Raw genomic sequence first — 19,660 nt, 5'->3', positions numbered from 1 at the left:
AATAGCAAAAAGAAAACCCTTTGGGACAAAAATCAAAGAGGGATAAATTTAGGAAAGCTAAGAAATTTATAAGGGGGACTTATAGTATCGATGATAAAATTCTTCAACTAAAAAAATACCAAAAAGCACATGTATCCAAGTTCCTTATTCAAGATGGTTTAAAAAAATTAAGAATAATAATACTAGAGTAGCCTGCTTTAAAAGTCATGAAATAGCATAATAGCATCATCAAGAATCATGAGAGAAGAATCTAGAACCTCCCATTTTTCGAGATGGTTTAAAAAAATTAAGAATAATAATACTAGAGTAGCCTGCTTTAAAAGTCATGAAATAGCATAATAGCATCATCAAGAATCATGAGAGAAGAATCTAGAACCTCCCATTTTTCGCCAACCTTCTTGCGTTTTGCCAACACTTCGTCTCCTACACTCTTTCCTTTACGAAGGATCTGTAACAAAATAATAAACACAAATTAAGCAACCCTATAATATAATATATATTATCATAATAAACCAAAAATATATTTAAAAAAAATGTATCATACTTCTTTTGCTTGTTCAAGCTCATGAACAAGGCGAAGCTTTAAGTTGAGTGCAGCATGATACATGTCATCTAAAACTTGTTCCCAAACAGAAACCTTATTCAACTTCCAACACAAACTTTCCAACTTCTGTCCTTCATTTGCAACTCTCTGTACCATACATCATCATCATCATCATGGTAAACATTAATTCTCAACAGCCCTGAAAACAGAAACAAAAAGTACCTCCATATGCAACAAATCATCTTTCCATAGCTGAAATAGAATCTTCAACGCATCTTTCTTATCAACAAATGTAGCCATCCATATCTACAAAAACCCAAACATAAGGGAAAAATGAAGGAAACGAAATAGCAACCTACTTTACTCTTTTTTAACCAATATTAGGCAATGGACTTTATTTCTTTTAAGTTTTACCCATATGTAACAAATAACTGAATAAAGTACTTTGCCCATATTGGTAGATAGAGGAAAGTAGGTTGCTATTCTCTAAAACTTGCCCTATATATATATATATATATATATATATATATATATATATATATATATATATATATATATATATAATATGAACAGTAGTTAAGTTGTTGAAGAATAAAAAAAGAAGAAGATTTGAGTACCTGATCAGTTTCACATAGCCTTTTGGATTGTAATAATAATCTAAATATCCTATAAGCCTCCCTGCCATATTTTTTCAGCACAACAGATTCAACCTCCTGAGCTTGAGCCTCATCAATGATCTTCTTCAAATCTGTGAAACAATTTAATAACACGGGTGGGTTTTAATGGATCATAAATAAATAAGTTATAAACTTGACTTACCAATACTATATGTTTCATCTAACTCTAACCCAATTATGGGGAGTTCACAGCCTAATTGGACAAGGGAATCCCTAACACGCTCTAAACTCAAACTTCGACCTTCTTCCCTTTTTATTGCTTCCTCATATATTCTATCAATGGGAAGAGGAACTATCAACCCAAATTGTTAAAAATGTTGTTAGAATCCCAAATATAACAAGAAAAAGGTTTACAAAGATGCAATCAATATCATACCTGTTTTTTCCATTTTCACTTTAGTTTCATCTCTTCTAGTTGCCTCAAAAATTGCACTTAGAACAATGCCGGCTACATTATCCATACGTGTTGTCACATGGGTAATACAACACTGTAAACCACAATATATTATATATAATTATGATATTATCAAATCAATTTAAGCTAAATATGTTTTTAGTGTAAAAAAAAAAAACAACAACAACCTTGTGGCGAAAGTGTCGCACAAATTCCTCAAAATTGACGCGCCAAAGGATTTCTTTTTTTTCAGGTTCCAGGAAATTTTGCTTGCGCTGTGAAGAACAATATTGGCCATATGAGATATGTCACAACATTTGTAACACTTTTTTTTTGGTATTTCAAGACACCATTTTCAAGTTGTAAATTTGAAAACTTAACAACCACTGACACTTATTATACAAATAAGAGAAAGAGAAAATAAAACCAAAACAGACCTTTTCCCCGACGATTTCTGTAGTAGGGTTTTTTTTGCTATTGTCATCAGGGGCACCATTGGTATATGTATCTGATTCAACTAAAAATCTTATTGATTCCATAGGAGTTGCAGCAGCTAATGCACGTGCTTCAAGGGTTTGTGATGGATCATTCATCTGAAATCAGATTATATTTAGTATCAGTTTCTTGAAATCTACATTTGAGGGAAAATCAAGGGAAGTTGGTTTAAGAATAAGATCAGAATCACCATAGTTATTATCCGTTAGCTCTTTTTCTTTTTCACTATTTCTATTCATTGTGAGGATTAAGGCAAGAATTATGTAATAATGGTTGTAGAAATAGTTTTTACCTTAGACTTGGCAGTTTTTTTCTTTCCAGCAGTATCATCTTCTTTTTCTGATTCAAGATATGGTTCACGAGCAGGGCATCTTTCAATATAGTGTGCCTGAGCAAGTTTATTGAAGTTTTCATGTGCCACATTAGCAGCAGTGCTATTTTCTTCACTTGTATGTGACTTATGCTTATCTTTATACCTATCCACGATCTGATTCATTGATAACCTACCATGTTGAAGTAATCCTTCAAAAATCTCCATGCACTGTCACTTGTCAGAAACAAACAAGTGATCGGATCCTGTTAAGAAGAAAGTTGTGCAATGATGATAGTTACATAGAAGGAGCCCATCCAATTTACCTCTTGTCCAAATTCATCTGATATGATTGCCAAAAACTTAGAGAATCTCATATGGTGGATGATGTTGTCATGTAAGGCCATATAATGAGTCACCATCTTTGGTTGTTCCATAAATCCACCTGTATCGTCATATCTAAATTTACTATTGAAACAGCACAGATATTCTTAAGTTAAAACAAATTGAGCACTCAATTAACACTATCAATTGCAAAAGCACTGTGACATTGAAGTTGATGCATAACATAAAAAACAATGAAAGAAAAAAATTGATGAGAAAGGAAAGAGTACCTTGTTGTTCAATGCTGAAGGCTTGAACGCAATTATGCTGAATCAACACAAGTAAAGAGTTGGCAGCATTCTCTTTATTGAGTTCTGTGAATCGTAGCACTTGCTGTAGTGATAGTGTTCCTTTACGTAGAAGACATTCGCATACTTTCTGCAATCGTATGTGATTGTACCCTACTCGGAGAAATTTCGACGGAAAAACACTGATGGAAAGTAGGAGATATTAGATTAATAGGAACTTACAGAAACGATATCGCCGAAGTAAGCGGAGATGAGATGCACCGCCAGTTTAATCCCGTGCGGCGACACCATGATCGGCGTTTCTGTTAAACCGGAGCAGAGGGGGAGGGGCGGGAAGATGAAAGCAACAAATGTAACAGAATAAGGTAAATAAATCTAATTTTAGGGTACCTATTTGTAATTGTTATGCGGCTCAGTTGTAAATTACATGAGTTGGGAATCAAACGGTAACAGGTTCTCGAACCCTTTTTCCTACAAAAGGTATGTTTTTCCAATAAGTATTTATTAAAATTGGTTCTTATGTATTTTTATATGTACAAGTATAATATATGTATATGACTTCACAAAATCTGATTTGGGATACCAAAAAAACAACGAACTTTTCTTTTCGTAGGTTAGATATTTAAAGCAAAAAATGTAGAACAACTTGTACACTTTGTGGATGGTAGTATGGTACCTATGTTGGGTAGTTTCACTCTTCCAGAGAAGTTATATTTTTATGTATACATTCACGTTGATTATTAAGACTAAACGTTTAGGGCTGAGCAAAACCGATAAAACTGAAACCGAACACAACAATATAGGGGCATACCATATAATAGGTTATTTGAATAACTTTTTGTATGTTCATCATCCGACCATTTTGGATCAAAATTTCTTTTTTTAGGTCGGTTACATCTAAACTAACATCTACCACATCCCCGTAAGGTGCTAGATTGACATAGTTCAGAACTGAAACTTCTTATTGATATAAAGTATCATCATGTTTACTGACATGATTAACTAGAACTTCTTGTCAATATTCAGTATTATCATCTGTACCGACATTATGAAGATATGTACCGACATCATCTTCATCAACATACTTCAAATTTCCAAGATCCACAAAGTGAATCGGCGATTATACGAAGTTTTCAAGAATAGTACCATATTCATGAACACTATAATACTGAGGTAAACTGTGACAGATAAAATTACCTACTGGATTGTTGCTCCTGTTTCCGCTAGATATGTTTTCACAAGAGCCTTTTCCCCTCCCATTGTATTGGTTATGACCATCACCTTCAACCAAGTCACATACATATCGTTACGTCCAACCTCTTGAATTACAATGATCAACGGACAAACATCACTATCATCAACTATGTATACAAGCAAACTTAAAAAATCAAAGATTCATAATATATTGTATATGGTAACTGATATCTATTAGTATTATCTAAAAATATATTTATTTTTATTAACCACCGTCTATCAGTGTAGTTTTGTTTTTATTAGTTGTCTCATGAAAAAATAAAATAGACAATAATTTTTTGATTTCTTTTGGAGTTAATTAATTATTTAAATATTTTTGTTCAATTACATATAATACATATTATGTGGGCCTTCTTATGACATGAATTCTATGCGGTCGCCCATGTGACGCATCTTTAGACTACTAGGAGTGGGCAACACCCACTCCCATTATTATAACGTGGCACGCTAAAACGCCTAAAAACGTAGGATAACGGCTGAAACACCGCCTCATCTTTGTGTTATTAGATGTGGTAACGGAAACGGGAGATAACACCCAATCAAATCATTTTTTTTCTCTTTTTCTCTCTATCTCTCTCATCTTAACATCATGTTATAACATTTAATAACATAAGAATACCACCCCCACTTCATGTTATAACATGTAATAACGTGGAAACACCGTTGCCCACACCCAATAGTCTTATAGACGCCCGTAATTACGAATTTATGATTATTAAACATCAAATGGTTTGAAAATATATGGAGTGAAGGTTTAATTAGTCATGGACATAATATGCATGCGCGCACGATGTAAGTTGTTTTAGTGCGCAAGTTAACCCTTCATAAACTATTTATGACTTTCCATGGAAGAAAATAACAATATAAAACATAAAAAACAGTTAAAATATTCCGATATCTATAAATTATATTTTTGTTTGACAACCAAACATGTTTTTTCTTGTGTTAATTATTAGTTAAAAGTATTGTACATATTTAACTATATATTAATTAATTAAGGAGATGCGATGTTATTAGAAAAATATTATCCATAGAATGAAATAATGGGAATAGGAGTGGATGAGTGGTCAGGCAAAAGAGGCTGAAAGACGAATTTCTCAACCTTCAATTTTCCCCCTTAAGATCTCTACTTTCCCCGCAAATTTCTTTCATCTAATTCCTTCACTAAAACTTCTCCAGTTTTCAAGCATCTCTCCTCATACTTTCTTTTCTTTCTTTCTTGCAATTTTGTTGTCAATCTGATTCCTCCATTACTCCAACAACCATGGTATGTATGCATCTCTTTCCCCCTCTATCATATTAGTTCATCTCTTTTACATGAAAAACGCAGAAAAAAACCTCTCAAAGATTTGGCTTTGTTTAACGTTAACGTGTGTTTCTGCATGCATGATCCTTTCCCATGGTACTCGTTCTTGAAAAATATGCCACAAATTCATGTCTGTTGTATCAAGAAACAGAGGATTTTGTTTGTTTTCATGTTAATCATGATTTGTTACATGTTTTTCTGCATGATCCATGCACACACTGTAATGACGAGCATTGTATTTTTTTTTTTTTTTTTTTTTTTTGTTGTGATGACGATATATGTATGCCTAGGCGAACGCGGCATCTGGCATGGCTGTGGATGACGAATGTAAGTTGAAGTTTTTGGAGCTAAAATCAAAGAGGAACTACCGATTCATTACTTTCAAGATCGAACAGCAACAGGTGATTGTGGATAAGATCGGAAGCCCAGATGAGAACTACGAGGATTTCACAAACTCTCTCCCTCGTGATGAATGTCGCTATGCTGTCTTTGACTTTGACTTTATCACTGATGAGAATTGCCAGAAAAGCAAGATCTTCTTTATTGCTTGGTTGCTAACCAATTCTTTTTTTTTTCTTCTTCCAATAATTAACTCGGTTTTTGTTTATGTTCCATCTGAAACTTTGAATATGTTTATAAATAAAAAAACAGGGCACCAGATACAGCGAAGGTGAGAGCAAAGATGGTGTATGCAAGCTCTAAGGACAGATTCAAGAGAGAATTGGATGGAATCCAAGTCGAGTTGCAAGCCACGGACCCAAGTGAGATGAGCTTCGACATTGTAAAATCACGAGCACTCTAATCATTTACGAGAAAAAGCTTCATCTGCTCATGAGCTTTTCCTTATTGTTAATTTGTCTTCATGATGCATACGCATGCATGAACGTTGTTATTAATTATGTCTGATTTTTTTTTCTTCTCTTTTGCTCTTTTCGCCAATAAATATACATCCATCGTTGTAGTTTAATGTAACATTACCATGCCCTCGTATTGTAATCTTGAAGAAATTTGATTTCGTTTATCTAAAAAGATTCTTTATTTGTACCTAGGGTCATACGTGTATTTATGTACACATTGTTTTATTACAGGGAAAATGACTTACAAGTCTAGTTTGTTTCCAAACCGTTCAAAAAACCCCAATCATGTTTTGTTTATCAAGAAAAACCTAACGAACTTAACATTTTGTCTAAAAAAACCCAACTAACTTGCACTTTTGTTCAATTCTCATTAGAACCAACCGCCTAATAGAACTCAACGAAGAGAAATAGAAGACATGGCTTATTACGTGGAATTAAATATCGGGGAAATGACTTGTAAGACCAACGAAGTTTCGAAACCTTTCACAAAACCTCAATTGTGTTATGTCTGTTAAAAAACCCAACGAACGTAACCTTTTGTCTAAAAAAAACTTAAAAACCCCAATAAACTTACACTTTTGTTCAATTCTTATTAGAAGCAAGCCGGCAACCAGATTCGTTAGGTATACAATTAGTTGACAAATGACATGATATTATATTTATTGACATGGAATAAACAGATTAAAATTGTTATTTATATATTGATTTAGAGCTTAGATAAGAGAAAAACAAACAACGTCTATTCTCAATCTCTTGTAGTGATACTGAGAAGGAATTTATGGATTCACAAATTCCTTCTCAATTATGCCAATTCCTTATTTGTCTTCACTTTGTAAACATTAAAATCATTTCATAAAATTGATATCCTCACTTCAATTGAGTCAGATCCTTTATCTTCATCACCCCATTGCCAAAAAAGACATTTCTTTTTAGTTCCTTCAAAAACAAGAACTCATTAAGATAATCTGTCACACCCCCGGCTGAAGCGGCAGAATACGTTGGGCTGTGCAACTTAGTTCATGGATCGCAAGCAAATTGAATATACATCACAAGTTACAACAATAACATCACAATAGTTATATCTCCCTTTAAGGTTCAAATACATGGTTCATACAATAATAATAATATTTTCATAGATTGCCTTAACAGATAGGCCGATAAAACAAAAGCTAGATAAAATTAGGTTGCCCGAAATTCATGAACGTTTCTTCAGCTAAAAACTGGTTCAATGATCTTCTGAGAATACATGTAATTTGAGAGTCAATACAAAGGTTTGTGAGAGTTACATTTTTCTGCTAACCGTAGTAATGATGCATTAAAAGTCTAAAGAGTATTCCTTTTGTAGTTAAAACCATGTTTAATAAAGAGATAAATCATAAGTAAATTCATACTTGAAATGTTTGTTAGAGAGATAAACCATAAGTAAATCCATACTTAAAATGTTTGATAAATAGATAAACCATAAGTAAATTCATACTTAAAATGCTTGATAAAGAGATAAACCATATGTAAATCCATACATAAAATGTTTGTTAAGCAGAGAAATCATAAGTAAATTCATACTTAAATGTTTGATAACAGAGAAATCATGAGTAAATTCATACTCAAAATGTTTGATAAAAAGAGAAATCATGAGTAAATCCATACTCAAAACATTTAATAAACAGAGAAACCGAATCTGTGGTTTCTAGAGAAATCGTGAGTAAATCCTTACTCAAAATGTTTGATAAACAGAGAAACCGAATCTGGTTTATAGAGAAATCATGAGTAAATCATTATTTAAAATGTTTGATAAACAGAGAAACTGAATTTATGGTTTCTAGATAAATCGTGAGTAAATCCTTACTTAAAATGTTTGATAAACAAAGAAACCGAATCCATGGTTACTAGAGAAATCATGAGTAAATCCTTACTCAAAATGTTTAATAAATAGAGAAACCGAATCCATGGTTTTTAGATAAAGAGTCTGATTAATGCCTATAGTGAGTTTTATAACTGAGCTATGTGACTAGATATAACCCCTTACGACGCTTCATTGGACGTCTAAAGATAATTATCACCCGCTTCAATTGATCCGTCGAGGTTGTAGCTAGCAACCGCAGGTGGGGGTGTCAACCCGTATAGATCTATACATATGTATCTCGCTCTAAGGATTAACAGTTATAGCCGAATGGGAACACTAAGTGGTTAAACTTAGGTAATGAATAGTGTATCACTATAAAGGCCATTAACTATGATATACGATAAGGTTCCGAATAAAAGTCGAGTAAGTTTGATGTATCCGTAGAAGCATCTTTGACTCGCTTAAATAGATGGTAAGTGATCTTGTCATATTTATACACATTTTTAGGCAATATTTGGATACATTTTTATACATATTTTGGTTATTTGCAAAGATAAATTGTACCTATAAGGTTTAATTATATTTTGCAGCCAAAAGGAACCATCTTGAAGAAAAAGGACCAAGAGCGACAATGATCAGAACTTTGGAGGTTTAAAACTTAAAAAATGAAGAATTCAGCAAAAAAGACAACCTCACGACGTGAGGAATCATATCTAACGACATGAGTGTTAAGATTCTAGAAGATAAGCATCCGGAGGCCAGAGTACGTGTTTGATACGGATTAGGATTGATCTCACGACGTGAGAAGCCTTTTCTCACGACGTGAGAAGAGTAATTTCGAAAACTATAAAAATCCTTGGTGCTTACGAACTTTGGAGGTTGGCTGGAGAATAGAAGTTTCTGAAGACGATAAATGACCTTCCACATTCTTTATGCTCCATGGGTTTTAACCTCCATGGAGTATCCATGGGTTACCACATGGGTTTAGCCCAACATAAAGAAGTATGGATCATAAGCCCACTTTATAAGAATGAATGAGTTACATAATCAGTCCCCATATATTTAATTAGTCTCTTTTGATCACAAAATTAATTCCAAATTAATTCTTGATCAATACTAATTAAATAATATGATTTCATATTAATATATTAGAACTTATAATATATTAATAAATCATAAATATCCTCTTCTCCAAAAAGTCTATCCAAATTGTTCCAGTGCCATACAACCCAAATGGACCATGATACTCTTGGGTCAAGTACATACCAATTATAGTTATGGGCTTAGACACCTAATCCAACACTAACAACATGGGCCGACCTTAGTGCCTTAGACCCATTGGTATGGTGAGGAGACTCACCTCAAGTGTGAACTATAGCTGAATAGATCCAAGCTCCGAGTATCAACTCTATCAATTCCTTAAACATAAACAACTCCTTAGATTCAACTTACCCTTCAAACCCTTAAAAGTCAACCTTAGTCAAAGTCAAAGTCAAGGTCAAAATCAAAGTCAAGGTCAAAGTCAAAGTCAAAGTCAAAGTCAACACTCCGAGTTAACCCAACTCATCGAGTTACCCCTCTAACTTGTCGAGTCCACCCCATATCAGAATCGCGATATTGCGATCCAACTCGTTGAGTATTCCTACAACTCGTCGAGTCCCTCTGTTTTAACAGAATCGGGGCAACCCCAAACTAACTCGCCGAGTTCACCTATGAACTTGTCAAGTTCTTCAGTCTGCCAACCCACTTAATGCATTAAGCCATTTTGCCTGAATCCAAAGGCCCCAAACTTCAGATCCCTATCCATAGGGACGTCTAGAAAGATAAAGTTTCCAACTTTACGCTCATGGATCATCTAATAAGCTTTAGACGCAAACCCTATGTAACATCCATAAAATTCATGAAAATTTTAAACTTTTAAATCAACCAAAACCCCATTCATTGTTTACAATTGGTTTCAAAATAATCCAATATCAGAGTTTCCCCAGAAATCATAAGATAAAAAGTGAGGAGGTGCACGATCAAGCCTTCGACTTCCCACGATCATCCGAAGTACCTGAAACAAAATCCATAACTATAAGCATGAAGCTTAGTGAGTTCCCCCAAAATACCAACGCCATACAACAAAACATTATCATAACAAACAGTATGAATACAGAGTCTTCATTATGACTGGACCGCCTCACTGGGCCTTCAGTCTATCTGGACCACTCTCAAAACCTTCAGCATATCTGGTCCGCCCTACCGGGCCTTCAGCCTGTCTGGACTTTTCTCCGAGCCTTCGGCATGACTGGTATGCCTCGTTGGCCTTTAGTCTATCCGGGTCGCCCTGGGTCTGTTAGCCTTCTGCACATAGTATGACCGCCTCAACCCACCTGCAATCACACAATCAACATATAGATATCAAACGCTAGCTAGCATGTACAGGTAGTCATACAGATCTAACAGATCACTAATCATAACATCATCCTATATACCAGGATACAGATCTAACAAATCACTAAACATAGCACCATCCTATATACCAAGATACAAATCTAACAGATCACTAAACATATCATCACACGATAAACCATGATACAATCCAAAAAGGGCCGACCTTGGTGCCTTAGAACTTGTTAGTATAGTGAGAAGAACTCACCTCACAAGTAGCACTGAATGATAAGATCCAACTCCCAAAACACAGCTCCAAACTCAACTGCCTACAACCACCATGCGATCAACTCCATTCAAATCCCGAAATACCCAAAATACCCTTAAAGTCAAACTTGGTCAACCATGGTCAAAGTCAAAGTCAACAGTCAAGGTCAACAGTCCATGTTGACCCAACTCGTCGAGTGCATCTAGCAACTCGTCGAGTTCCTTCAGCACTCAAAAAATCATGAAAGAACTGAGTCAACTCGCCGAGTGGTCAAACCAACTCGTCAAGTCCATTCAGTATCCAAAAAGCGGGAAAACCCGAACCAACCCATCGAGTTGGCAGGGCAACTCGTCGAGTTTTCCCTGTCTTAGCATATTCAGCCCCTTCCAGCTGAATCTAAAGCCCCAAACTATAGATCTGGTCCCTTAGGACTGAAATACCACGTAAAGTTGCTAACTTTACGTCCGTGCATGACATTAAGAGGCTTAAACACTAAAGCAAGGCTTGTTAAGGGACTTAGAGCATGAATGAGGGCTAAGACATGATAAAGTTGGCAACTTTATGTCCATGGAGGCCCTAAAATGTCCATATCTGAAGTCTTAGCTTCAAAACATGCTCAAATCCAAGAATAACCCAAGAATAAGCTAAAAATGACAACAAACTCTCTAATTGAGGGATCTAGCAAAGGAGTGATCAAGATTTTGACTTTATACCTCCAAATAGTTGCAAAAACAATGAAAATCTCAAATCCAAAGCTTCTTCATTCAAATATGCACCAGCAACTTCAATCTCCTTCAAGAAAAGCACCAAAGAACACTCTCTAGGCTCTCACAAACTCAAAATGGGGAAAGAGGCGCGTATTAGGGTTTCTATGGACTGAGGGGACGATGAGGGAGGCCACAACTGAGTCATAAGGTCTTTAAATAGGGTGCAAAACCCTGAAAATTAGGTTTTCATAATCAGTCGTCAACTCGTTGAGTTGAGCCTTCCAATAATAGGTCCATCTCCTTCTTCTCCTTTTTTTTCATCGAAGTAATTTGAAGATTTGATTGCAGAAATCTATAGTTTATTCATTCTTTTTCGATTTTTAAACATTTATTTAATATCAGGAAAGGGGTATGAATAGAGATCAATAAAAAAAGGCAGAATTTCGTATATGCCCTTGTTAAACATCTAAATATCATAGACTTTAAATATCGTATTTACCCTTCTTAATGTTTTTTAATATTATATTTACCCAAATCTATCTTTTTGATAATTTTTATTAATTTATAATTCTTTTTCATAATCTTAAATCATTATAATTAAGAAAACATTGTAAATGGACAATAATGTCCTTAATTCTAAATTCTAATACACACACGTTCACAATAGAATTCAATCACTGCTTCCCTCCTGTTAATACTTCCTTCTGATCGCACAGCAGAGTTTCGTTATTCCCATTGTCGTGAACAAAATGTTTGCTTGCTTACCTTTTAACAAAAAGCACAACCTAGATTACAGTTCTTACTAATTGGTCCAATTTATAAGCAATTTACAAGAATAAAGCTAGCTCCACCTATAATTTGGATTAATTTTTGTGAAATTGATCTCCAATGGGATAAAATGGTAAGTCAAGTTGTTTATTAAAACTTATTAATCATTCAACATTCATTCGTTCAGTTTTATTAATCAGGGCCTTAAACAAATCTGATTCAAGCATTCATGAATTGCATAAGCTGTAAATAAACATTTAGGGGATGTTTGGTTGTGAGTTTTGGCCAGAAATGGAATTCCATTCCATTCCAACCAATGATGGCATAAACAAAACGTGAGAATCTGGACTAAATCTTTATGAGTTAATCCTGAAATGTGTTTGTATTACCATGGATGTGACCTCATATGCATCTATTCATTTATGATTAATTGTATAAATGTTGGAAGCACTTAAATGTGCCACTGCAAATCAAGGTGCCACTACAAAACAGGTTATCTCTACATCAAGTGGAAGATCTAACAAGATTATCGGTTAAAAAAAGTAACGATTCCAACTTTTAAAAAAAACTATGCTATGAGATGCAAAACTCATGTACTTATTCCAGCTATACAACACCTAGTGAAATTCATAAAAAAAATTACAACAAACTGTACACATGAACATCCAATTGATCTGTGTATCACAAAAATAGACTAATATGTGCATAATGTTAACAAACCTTGGACATGACTGTAGAATATGGTTGGGTAGTTGTGTTCAATTCCTAATTAGCAAAAAGAAAAAAGAATGAATCAATAAATTTGAGCCTTGGTTATCAGATTCTCTATTTTGAAGCTTGTTATATTCTTTCTTGTGTACACAACCACAGCCACAACAACCTCTCGGTTTCTTTCCCACGTACACAACCACAACGACAACAACATCCTGGAAACGGTTTCTCTGGGAGGCGGAGGGATCTCCGACGACTTCTTCGTTGATCGGTTTCTCCCGGAGGCGGACAACACTTGCGCTTCGTTGAATGACAAGGTAACTTCATGGCTGATCAACATAGGCTATGGGAATTTGAGGAGAGAAGTACGATCGATCTATCCAGATAGGCAAAAGGGTTTTAAGATGAGAGGGCATTATGGTCCATTCATTTTTTATTTTAATTTTCATGATTTAAGAATATAAAAATGGATTATTAAATGTTAAAAAATAGATTTGGGTATATATGATATTAAAAACCATTAAAAATGGCAAATACGATATTTAGATGTTTAGCAAGGGCATATACGTAATTCTGTATTAAAAAAATATTCTTGAACCAGCTAAACTTTTCAATCCAGACAAACCTTTTACTTGGCCACAAGAACACCTTCATAGTTAATTTGTGATTGGTTATTATTTTACTTAACTAATCTTGATTCCTATTTATTTTCTATTATCCCATTTTTTCTTGTAATATGAGTAGTTTTGTTTACTTCTTGGAATTATGAGAAGCTATTTGTTGAATGGTGTCAGTTAATTGATAGTTTCACTTCACTTTTGAAATTAAGGTACTTTTAAATGGATTATGAGATGTTGACTAGAATTGGTGGCTTATAGAATGCCGCCTTTGCCAAGGTTTGTATGAATTTTTCTTTCATTTCCATCCAATTTTCCTTTGATTTTTCTATTTAGGGTTTTAAATTTGATGTTTATTCATCAAATCTCCATCTTATTTCATTATCTAAATTATTATTACTATTTCTATTTCTATTTGGTGTTTGTAATAGCATGATTGGAATTTTCTGAAAAAGGAGCACATGTATAAGGAGAGGTAACATCTTTAAATTTTGATAAATTGCTTGATGAGACCTACAACTTGACTTATAATGGCGAATCTTCCTTGATCTCTAAAACTGAAACTGTCGTGGATGAAAGGTTGTTGGAGACAGATGCATGGGTTTTGATCCATTCATTTAAGTCTAATGCAACTAATCGATGAGGAAACAAGGGCAACAAATTTTTATCCATTCTCATGGGAACCAGTTTGAGGTATGGTCCGTTTAACTTATGATTTCAATAATTGGAAGTTAGGTCTATAATCAACTTGTAGGTGTTAATTTTTTTATATATTGATGTTTATTATTGTATTTGATCACTTATGTATCTCACATTAATAACCAGGAAAAGAATTTGCTAATATGGAATGCATCAGTAGGAGTTTTCATGCTCTTTTTTCTCTTATTACCTTAATATTGGAATTAAAGGTACATGGAGATTCACTTCGTTCTTTTACATAAGCCATAATTGTTGTAAAACCAGTGTTATGTAGTAGTTTTGGAAGAAGCGACGATACTCTATTTAAGCAGAAAAGTTACATTTTTTTCTTGAATCTCAGCATGATCATCACTACATTCGCAACTTTTTTTTGAGATGTTTTTTATATGGGCTTTGAACAACCATGGCAATTTTACAATATGTTACAAGTCTCAAGTTCAACAAACATGGTGAAAATGAATGAAAGTCCTTTCTTCTACATCCTTAGATGGAAAGGTTAGTTACAATTTTGCAGATGTTGTTTTGAGTGTTTAGGTAAATTTATTATATTATGATTATTTAGGCTCAAAGTAGTAACATTAGGATAATCAGGTAAATATTGTTGCAAGAAAACTAATTAGGTCTGGCTTTTGATGTTAGATTATCCATATGCATTTAATATCCTTTTCTGTTTGTTTGATAGAAATGACAACCACCTTAACTACTTTATTAGTCAAATGATATTGGCCAAGTAAAGCTAAAACATTTTTCACTTATGTAATTACACTTCAAATGAATAATAATTACACATCTTTATGAAACAATGTCTGTTGTCCTACTATGTGATTAGCCATCTGGATCTAGAACTTAAAACACATCTCGTAGTTGAATCATATTGCTATGAAACATGATTAGTTGGAAACATATATAGGTATATAGTCTTACAAGTTGAGTTATGTAGACAAGTAGTACAAGGTGATTCTACAATAGCTTATTAGCTAAATTAAGAACTTGTTGTCATGTCGATGAGGAATTTTAGTAAATCTTTTTACTAAATTTATCTGTAGACACACAAAAGAAACTGAGTAAACATTATATATCATAGATACAACATTGTTTTCCCAAGAAGGAAAACTGAAGGCAGGAACGTTGAATGTATACATGTAATTAGATACACTCTTTGAGTAAATAAACTTATATTTTGTAGTTTGTCTTATTTTTGTGTGTACATAAGTGATGTCTTACTAAATTTGATTCTTGTAAGATCTGCATGTTCACCATTGAAGCTTTCACCAGATTACCTGATTAGCCCGACGTTGCATGATGACTTCGTGTGAGAATATTACTTATATTTTGTATTCTTGGTAAGTTGTGGTCCTTTATGATAACACCTCATAATTTGGTCATTTTAGTGATTATCCTAACTTTTTTATTATTTTAATTGAATTTGAGAAGACGGGCAAGGAATTTCATAACCAATAATAACTAATGCAATCTTTCTTTCTCTGGTACCATAATGTTGCTTCTTTGTTATCATTATAATTTGATTTCAATTTATTCCATTATCAATTGTTATTATTTTTTTAAGCCAAAAGAGAATATGTTTAATTATCATCGTACAATGAGTGAGATGGTAAACAGGCAACAATCTGCGTCGCTATGCCTTTTTGTATGGTAAGGCTAATTCTTTTAAAGACTACATCCGAAGATCGAGGGGATATAACATTACTATGCATGATCCGTTGTACTCTATTAAGAAGCTCTACCGCATCCGGCGCGAGGAAACCAAACGTATCAAATGCAAATGGTATGAACACGTGTTGATTTTCCATGCACGATTTCTCATGTTTGGTGACTTTGCCTGTAGCTGCTTTTAAAGTAGCATGTCCCGCTGTGAAACCCCCAGCCCTCAAGCACACGAGAGGGGATACTCCTGTAAGGTCCACACATGTGTGTTTTCCTCCGACCCATTCAAAAATCAAAATGTCAGCCGGTCTGAGGGTTAACCTTCCTTCCGTCGGGTCAGTCAAAAAATTAACAGGTGTCTCTTTCTTAGCGGAAACCCCGACATGCTTAAATATGTCAAATAAAACATCCCTAACTATATCGTGCATGTATTTGAACCCCGGGAGTTCTTTACAGTGAACTGCATGCTCTCCAAAAGAGTCCAAACATGCCTTGCGACACACCGGACATATCTCGTCAGCTGGGAATATGGGAATCATGAGTTGATATTTGAGGATAGTACGATACTCCACGGGAGACATATGTTGGACAAACCCATCTATAGGGATAACTATAAGACAATCTGGAGCATGTGGTGCACGTAGGCACTGGAAGACCGCTTTCTGCCGAGCCTTCAAGTCGAGATGCACTTCCATATCTTGGACAATTCTACGAAAAATGGCACTCGCCAGTGTATTCTGGGATTTAGGGGGGGGGGTGTCTTTAGTAGTAAACTGTTAAGGCCAAAATCTGGAAGCTTGTTACGAAGAGATGCCAAAGGCACAATCATAATCAGAATCCATACCATATATGTCGCTATCCCGTAAGATGTGGTCTTGCAATACCCAAGATTGGGCCCTTGAGGCAACAAAAGCATATGAGGTAGCCTCTACAGCCAAGTATAAGCCCAAACCTCCAAACCTAATGGGTAAGGAAGCAATTCGCCACTGTATATCGCCAAAGAAAGGGCCACCACAAACCACAATGTCCTCAATCGCCCTGCGCATTGTCAAAGAATATTGCCGCCTCCTCCATGTGAACGGGTTGGCACGTCCTCAGCCCAAAGAAAAGCTTAGCAGTACCCATACAATACCGAAGCAGAAGGAGCTCATTCTGGGGGTCAGACAATTGTGGAAGAAGGCACATCAAATTCACAGTGTTTTCGGTTCTCCTTATGGCTAAGCTGTGAATGAAACTAGCATCTCTACGAATAGCTCCCCCTAAAAGTTTCACCCCCAAGGAGGCCTCCCGATGCCAACCGGGAATAACCCCTCACATAACTTCCTACCATCACACGAGGGCCAAAAGAGCTCGGTTTTTTTGATATTCAGTTTAAGGCCTAATTTTGGGCCAATCACCGTAATGATGTCCAACGCTTTGGCTACCTCCTCCGAATCTCCGATAAGTGTGCCATCATCAAGGTACCATGCATGGAGAAGAAGCTTGCAATTGTCTCTAATATTATGTAAGAGCGGGTGCAACACAATGGCAAAGAGAAGTGGTCCCAAGGGGTCTCCTTGTTAAACCCCAGTAGTGGACCAAATATGTGTAGTGCCTAGATACAACCCCGCTGCTTGACCATATAGGAATTCTACCCATAAGGATATGTTGGATTAGGTGTCTAAGCCCATAACTATAATTGGTATGTACTTGACCCGAGAGTAGCATGATCCATTTGGGTTGCATATCACCAGAACAATTTGATAGGATGAACTTTTGAGAAGAGGTTATATATGATTTATTAATATATTATAAGTTCTAATATATTAATATGAAATCATATTATTTAACCAGTATTTATCAAGAATTAAGTTGGAATTATTTTGTGATAAAAAAAAAGACTAAGTAAATATATGGGGATTGATTATGTAAATCATTCATTCTTATAAAGTGGGCTTATGATCCATAGTTCTTTATGTTGGGCTAAACCCATGTGGTGACCCATGGATACTCCATGGAGGTTAAAACCCATGGAGCATAAGGAATGTGGAAACTCATGCACATTAGGGTTTGCATGGTGTAACCCTAGTTGTGTCACATTATAAAAGAAGCCTCTAAGCATGCAAAATTGGCCACTAGTGATCTTGGAGTTCATGAGCCGATTTTGGTGCTAGATATTCTTCTCTCAAAAGTCATTATTTTGTCCAAAGGTGTGTTGTGATTCCATTTGAGGCATTCATACTATTTGTGCTAAGCTCTTAAAGCTCCAAGACTAACAAGCTACAAGAAATGTATGTTATCTAACTAGATTTTGTAGTATATGTACTCCATAGTATACTAGTTAGGATGATGCCTTGGAAAAATGAAAGTTTGCATGTATAATAGAGAAAACATAGATCCAATGTATCTAGGGTTGCATGCATACCATAGGACATGTAATTAGTCAGACACAACTTGAGAAAACATTATCAATTTTGCATGTCCAGCTGAGAGATTTTCACTAATGTTTAGTACGACTTTAGTAACACCCGCTGGAAAGACCGGTGCTGTAAGAAATAACAACATTCATGATTTGCTTATTGTAGCGTCTTACTTTCATTCCTTCCTATTATAGTGTTGTACTTTCAAAATCTACCAAATTATACAAATTATGACAACCATGTTAGTCTTTCTCATTAAATTTAACATTTTCCTAGATGTAATTTTTTGGCACACTAGGCATTTACTTAAATGCTTAGGGTATTTTCATTTTTTTTCCTTATTAGGACATTGTACTTTCATAAATTCATTCAATTATAACATCATTATTTCAATTTTTTCCTTATTATAACATTATCACATTGTACTTTTATTTTCTTATTCGGACTTTGTATTTCGAAAATCCACTCAATTATAACATTATATTTCACTTTTTAAAAAATACCCAAATTATCCATATACGTTTGGACCGGACCTGGTAATTATCCATGCTCGTCGTCTATCTCGTTTATTAGCTATCAATTGAACTAATTTCACTCGACTATATTGTATCGCCATATGTATACATAATATGATAATCTCACAATATGTCTAAAACGCATATTGTGCAACGTCGCATATCTATATCCATAGGTGTTAAAGTAGAATTGCTAATCTTACTACTACTGACTACTGAGATTAACTTCAGATTTAACCTTTATCTCCGCTGCTTCTCGACCTGCTATTATCCAATAAGGGGGTGTTTGGATAGGGAAAAAAATGGCTGCTTATTGCTTATTGCTTATTCTCACCACAATAAGCTGAGTTGAAATGTTTGGATAGAAAGCTTAAAAAATTAGCTTATTGTGATAGGAATAAGCTAAATAAGCTGATTTTAATAAGCAAGGGGGGAATGTTTATTGCTTATTGCTTATTGTGGTAGGAATAAGCTAAATAAACTAATCCAAACAGTTTTTAAAAAACTGTTTATTCCCACCGCAATAAGCTAATAAGCTAAAAACATATTTATCCAAACGCGTATTCAACAATTTACTAGTTCCTTATAACCTTTTATATCATCTACAAGGAGCTTAACTCCATAAT

At 34.7% G+C, this 19,660-nt stretch overlaps 2 protein-coding genes across 2 annotated transcripts; one reads left to right on the top strand and one right to left on the bottom strand.

The window, feature by feature from the left end:
• Positions 1-263: 263 nt before the first annotated feature.
• On the bottom strand, positions 264-3,448 carry LOC145129679 (RNA polymerase III subunit RPC82 family protein). Its single transcript, XM_079064443.1, has 12 exons — positions 3,275-3,448; positions 3,035-3,182; positions 2,747-2,865; positions 2,403-2,651; positions 2,053-2,208; positions 1,804-1,890; positions 1,598-1,709; positions 1,364-1,513; positions 1,162-1,292; positions 767-850; positions 545-691; positions 264-448 (listed from the first exon to the last, which is right to left on the bottom strand). The coding sequence occupies exons 1-12, from the start codon at positions 3,341-3,343 to the stop codon at positions 317-319; spliced, it is 1,584 nt and encodes a 527-aa protein (XP_078920569.1). The 5' UTR covers positions 3,344-3,448; the 3' UTR covers positions 264-316.
• A 1,939-nt stretch (positions 3,449-5,387) lies between these two features.
• On the top strand, positions 5,388-6,656 carry LOC145133976 (actin-depolymerizing factor 7). The gene is made up of 3 exons (XM_079068918.1): positions 5,388-5,573; positions 5,903-6,162; positions 6,264-6,656. The coding sequence occupies exons 1-3, from the start codon at positions 5,571-5,573 to the stop codon at positions 6,412-6,414; spliced, it is 414 nt and encodes a 137-aa protein (XP_078925044.1). The 5' UTR covers positions 5,388-5,570; the 3' UTR covers positions 6,415-6,656.
• Positions 6,657-19,660: the final 13,004 nt, after the last annotated feature.

This window comes from Lactuca virosa, chromosome 8 (assembly GCF_052849685.1).
Source record: "Lactuca virosa cultivar CGN04683 chromosome 8, Lactuca_virosa_CGN04683_v6, whole genome shotgun sequence".
Classification (NCBI taxonomy): domain Eukaryota; kingdom Viridiplantae; phylum Streptophyta; class Magnoliopsida; order Asterales; family Asteraceae; genus Lactuca; species Lactuca virosa.
The sequence above is the reverse complement of the archived record's forward strand: the minus strand, read 5'-3'. Positions and strand labels throughout refer to the sequence as shown.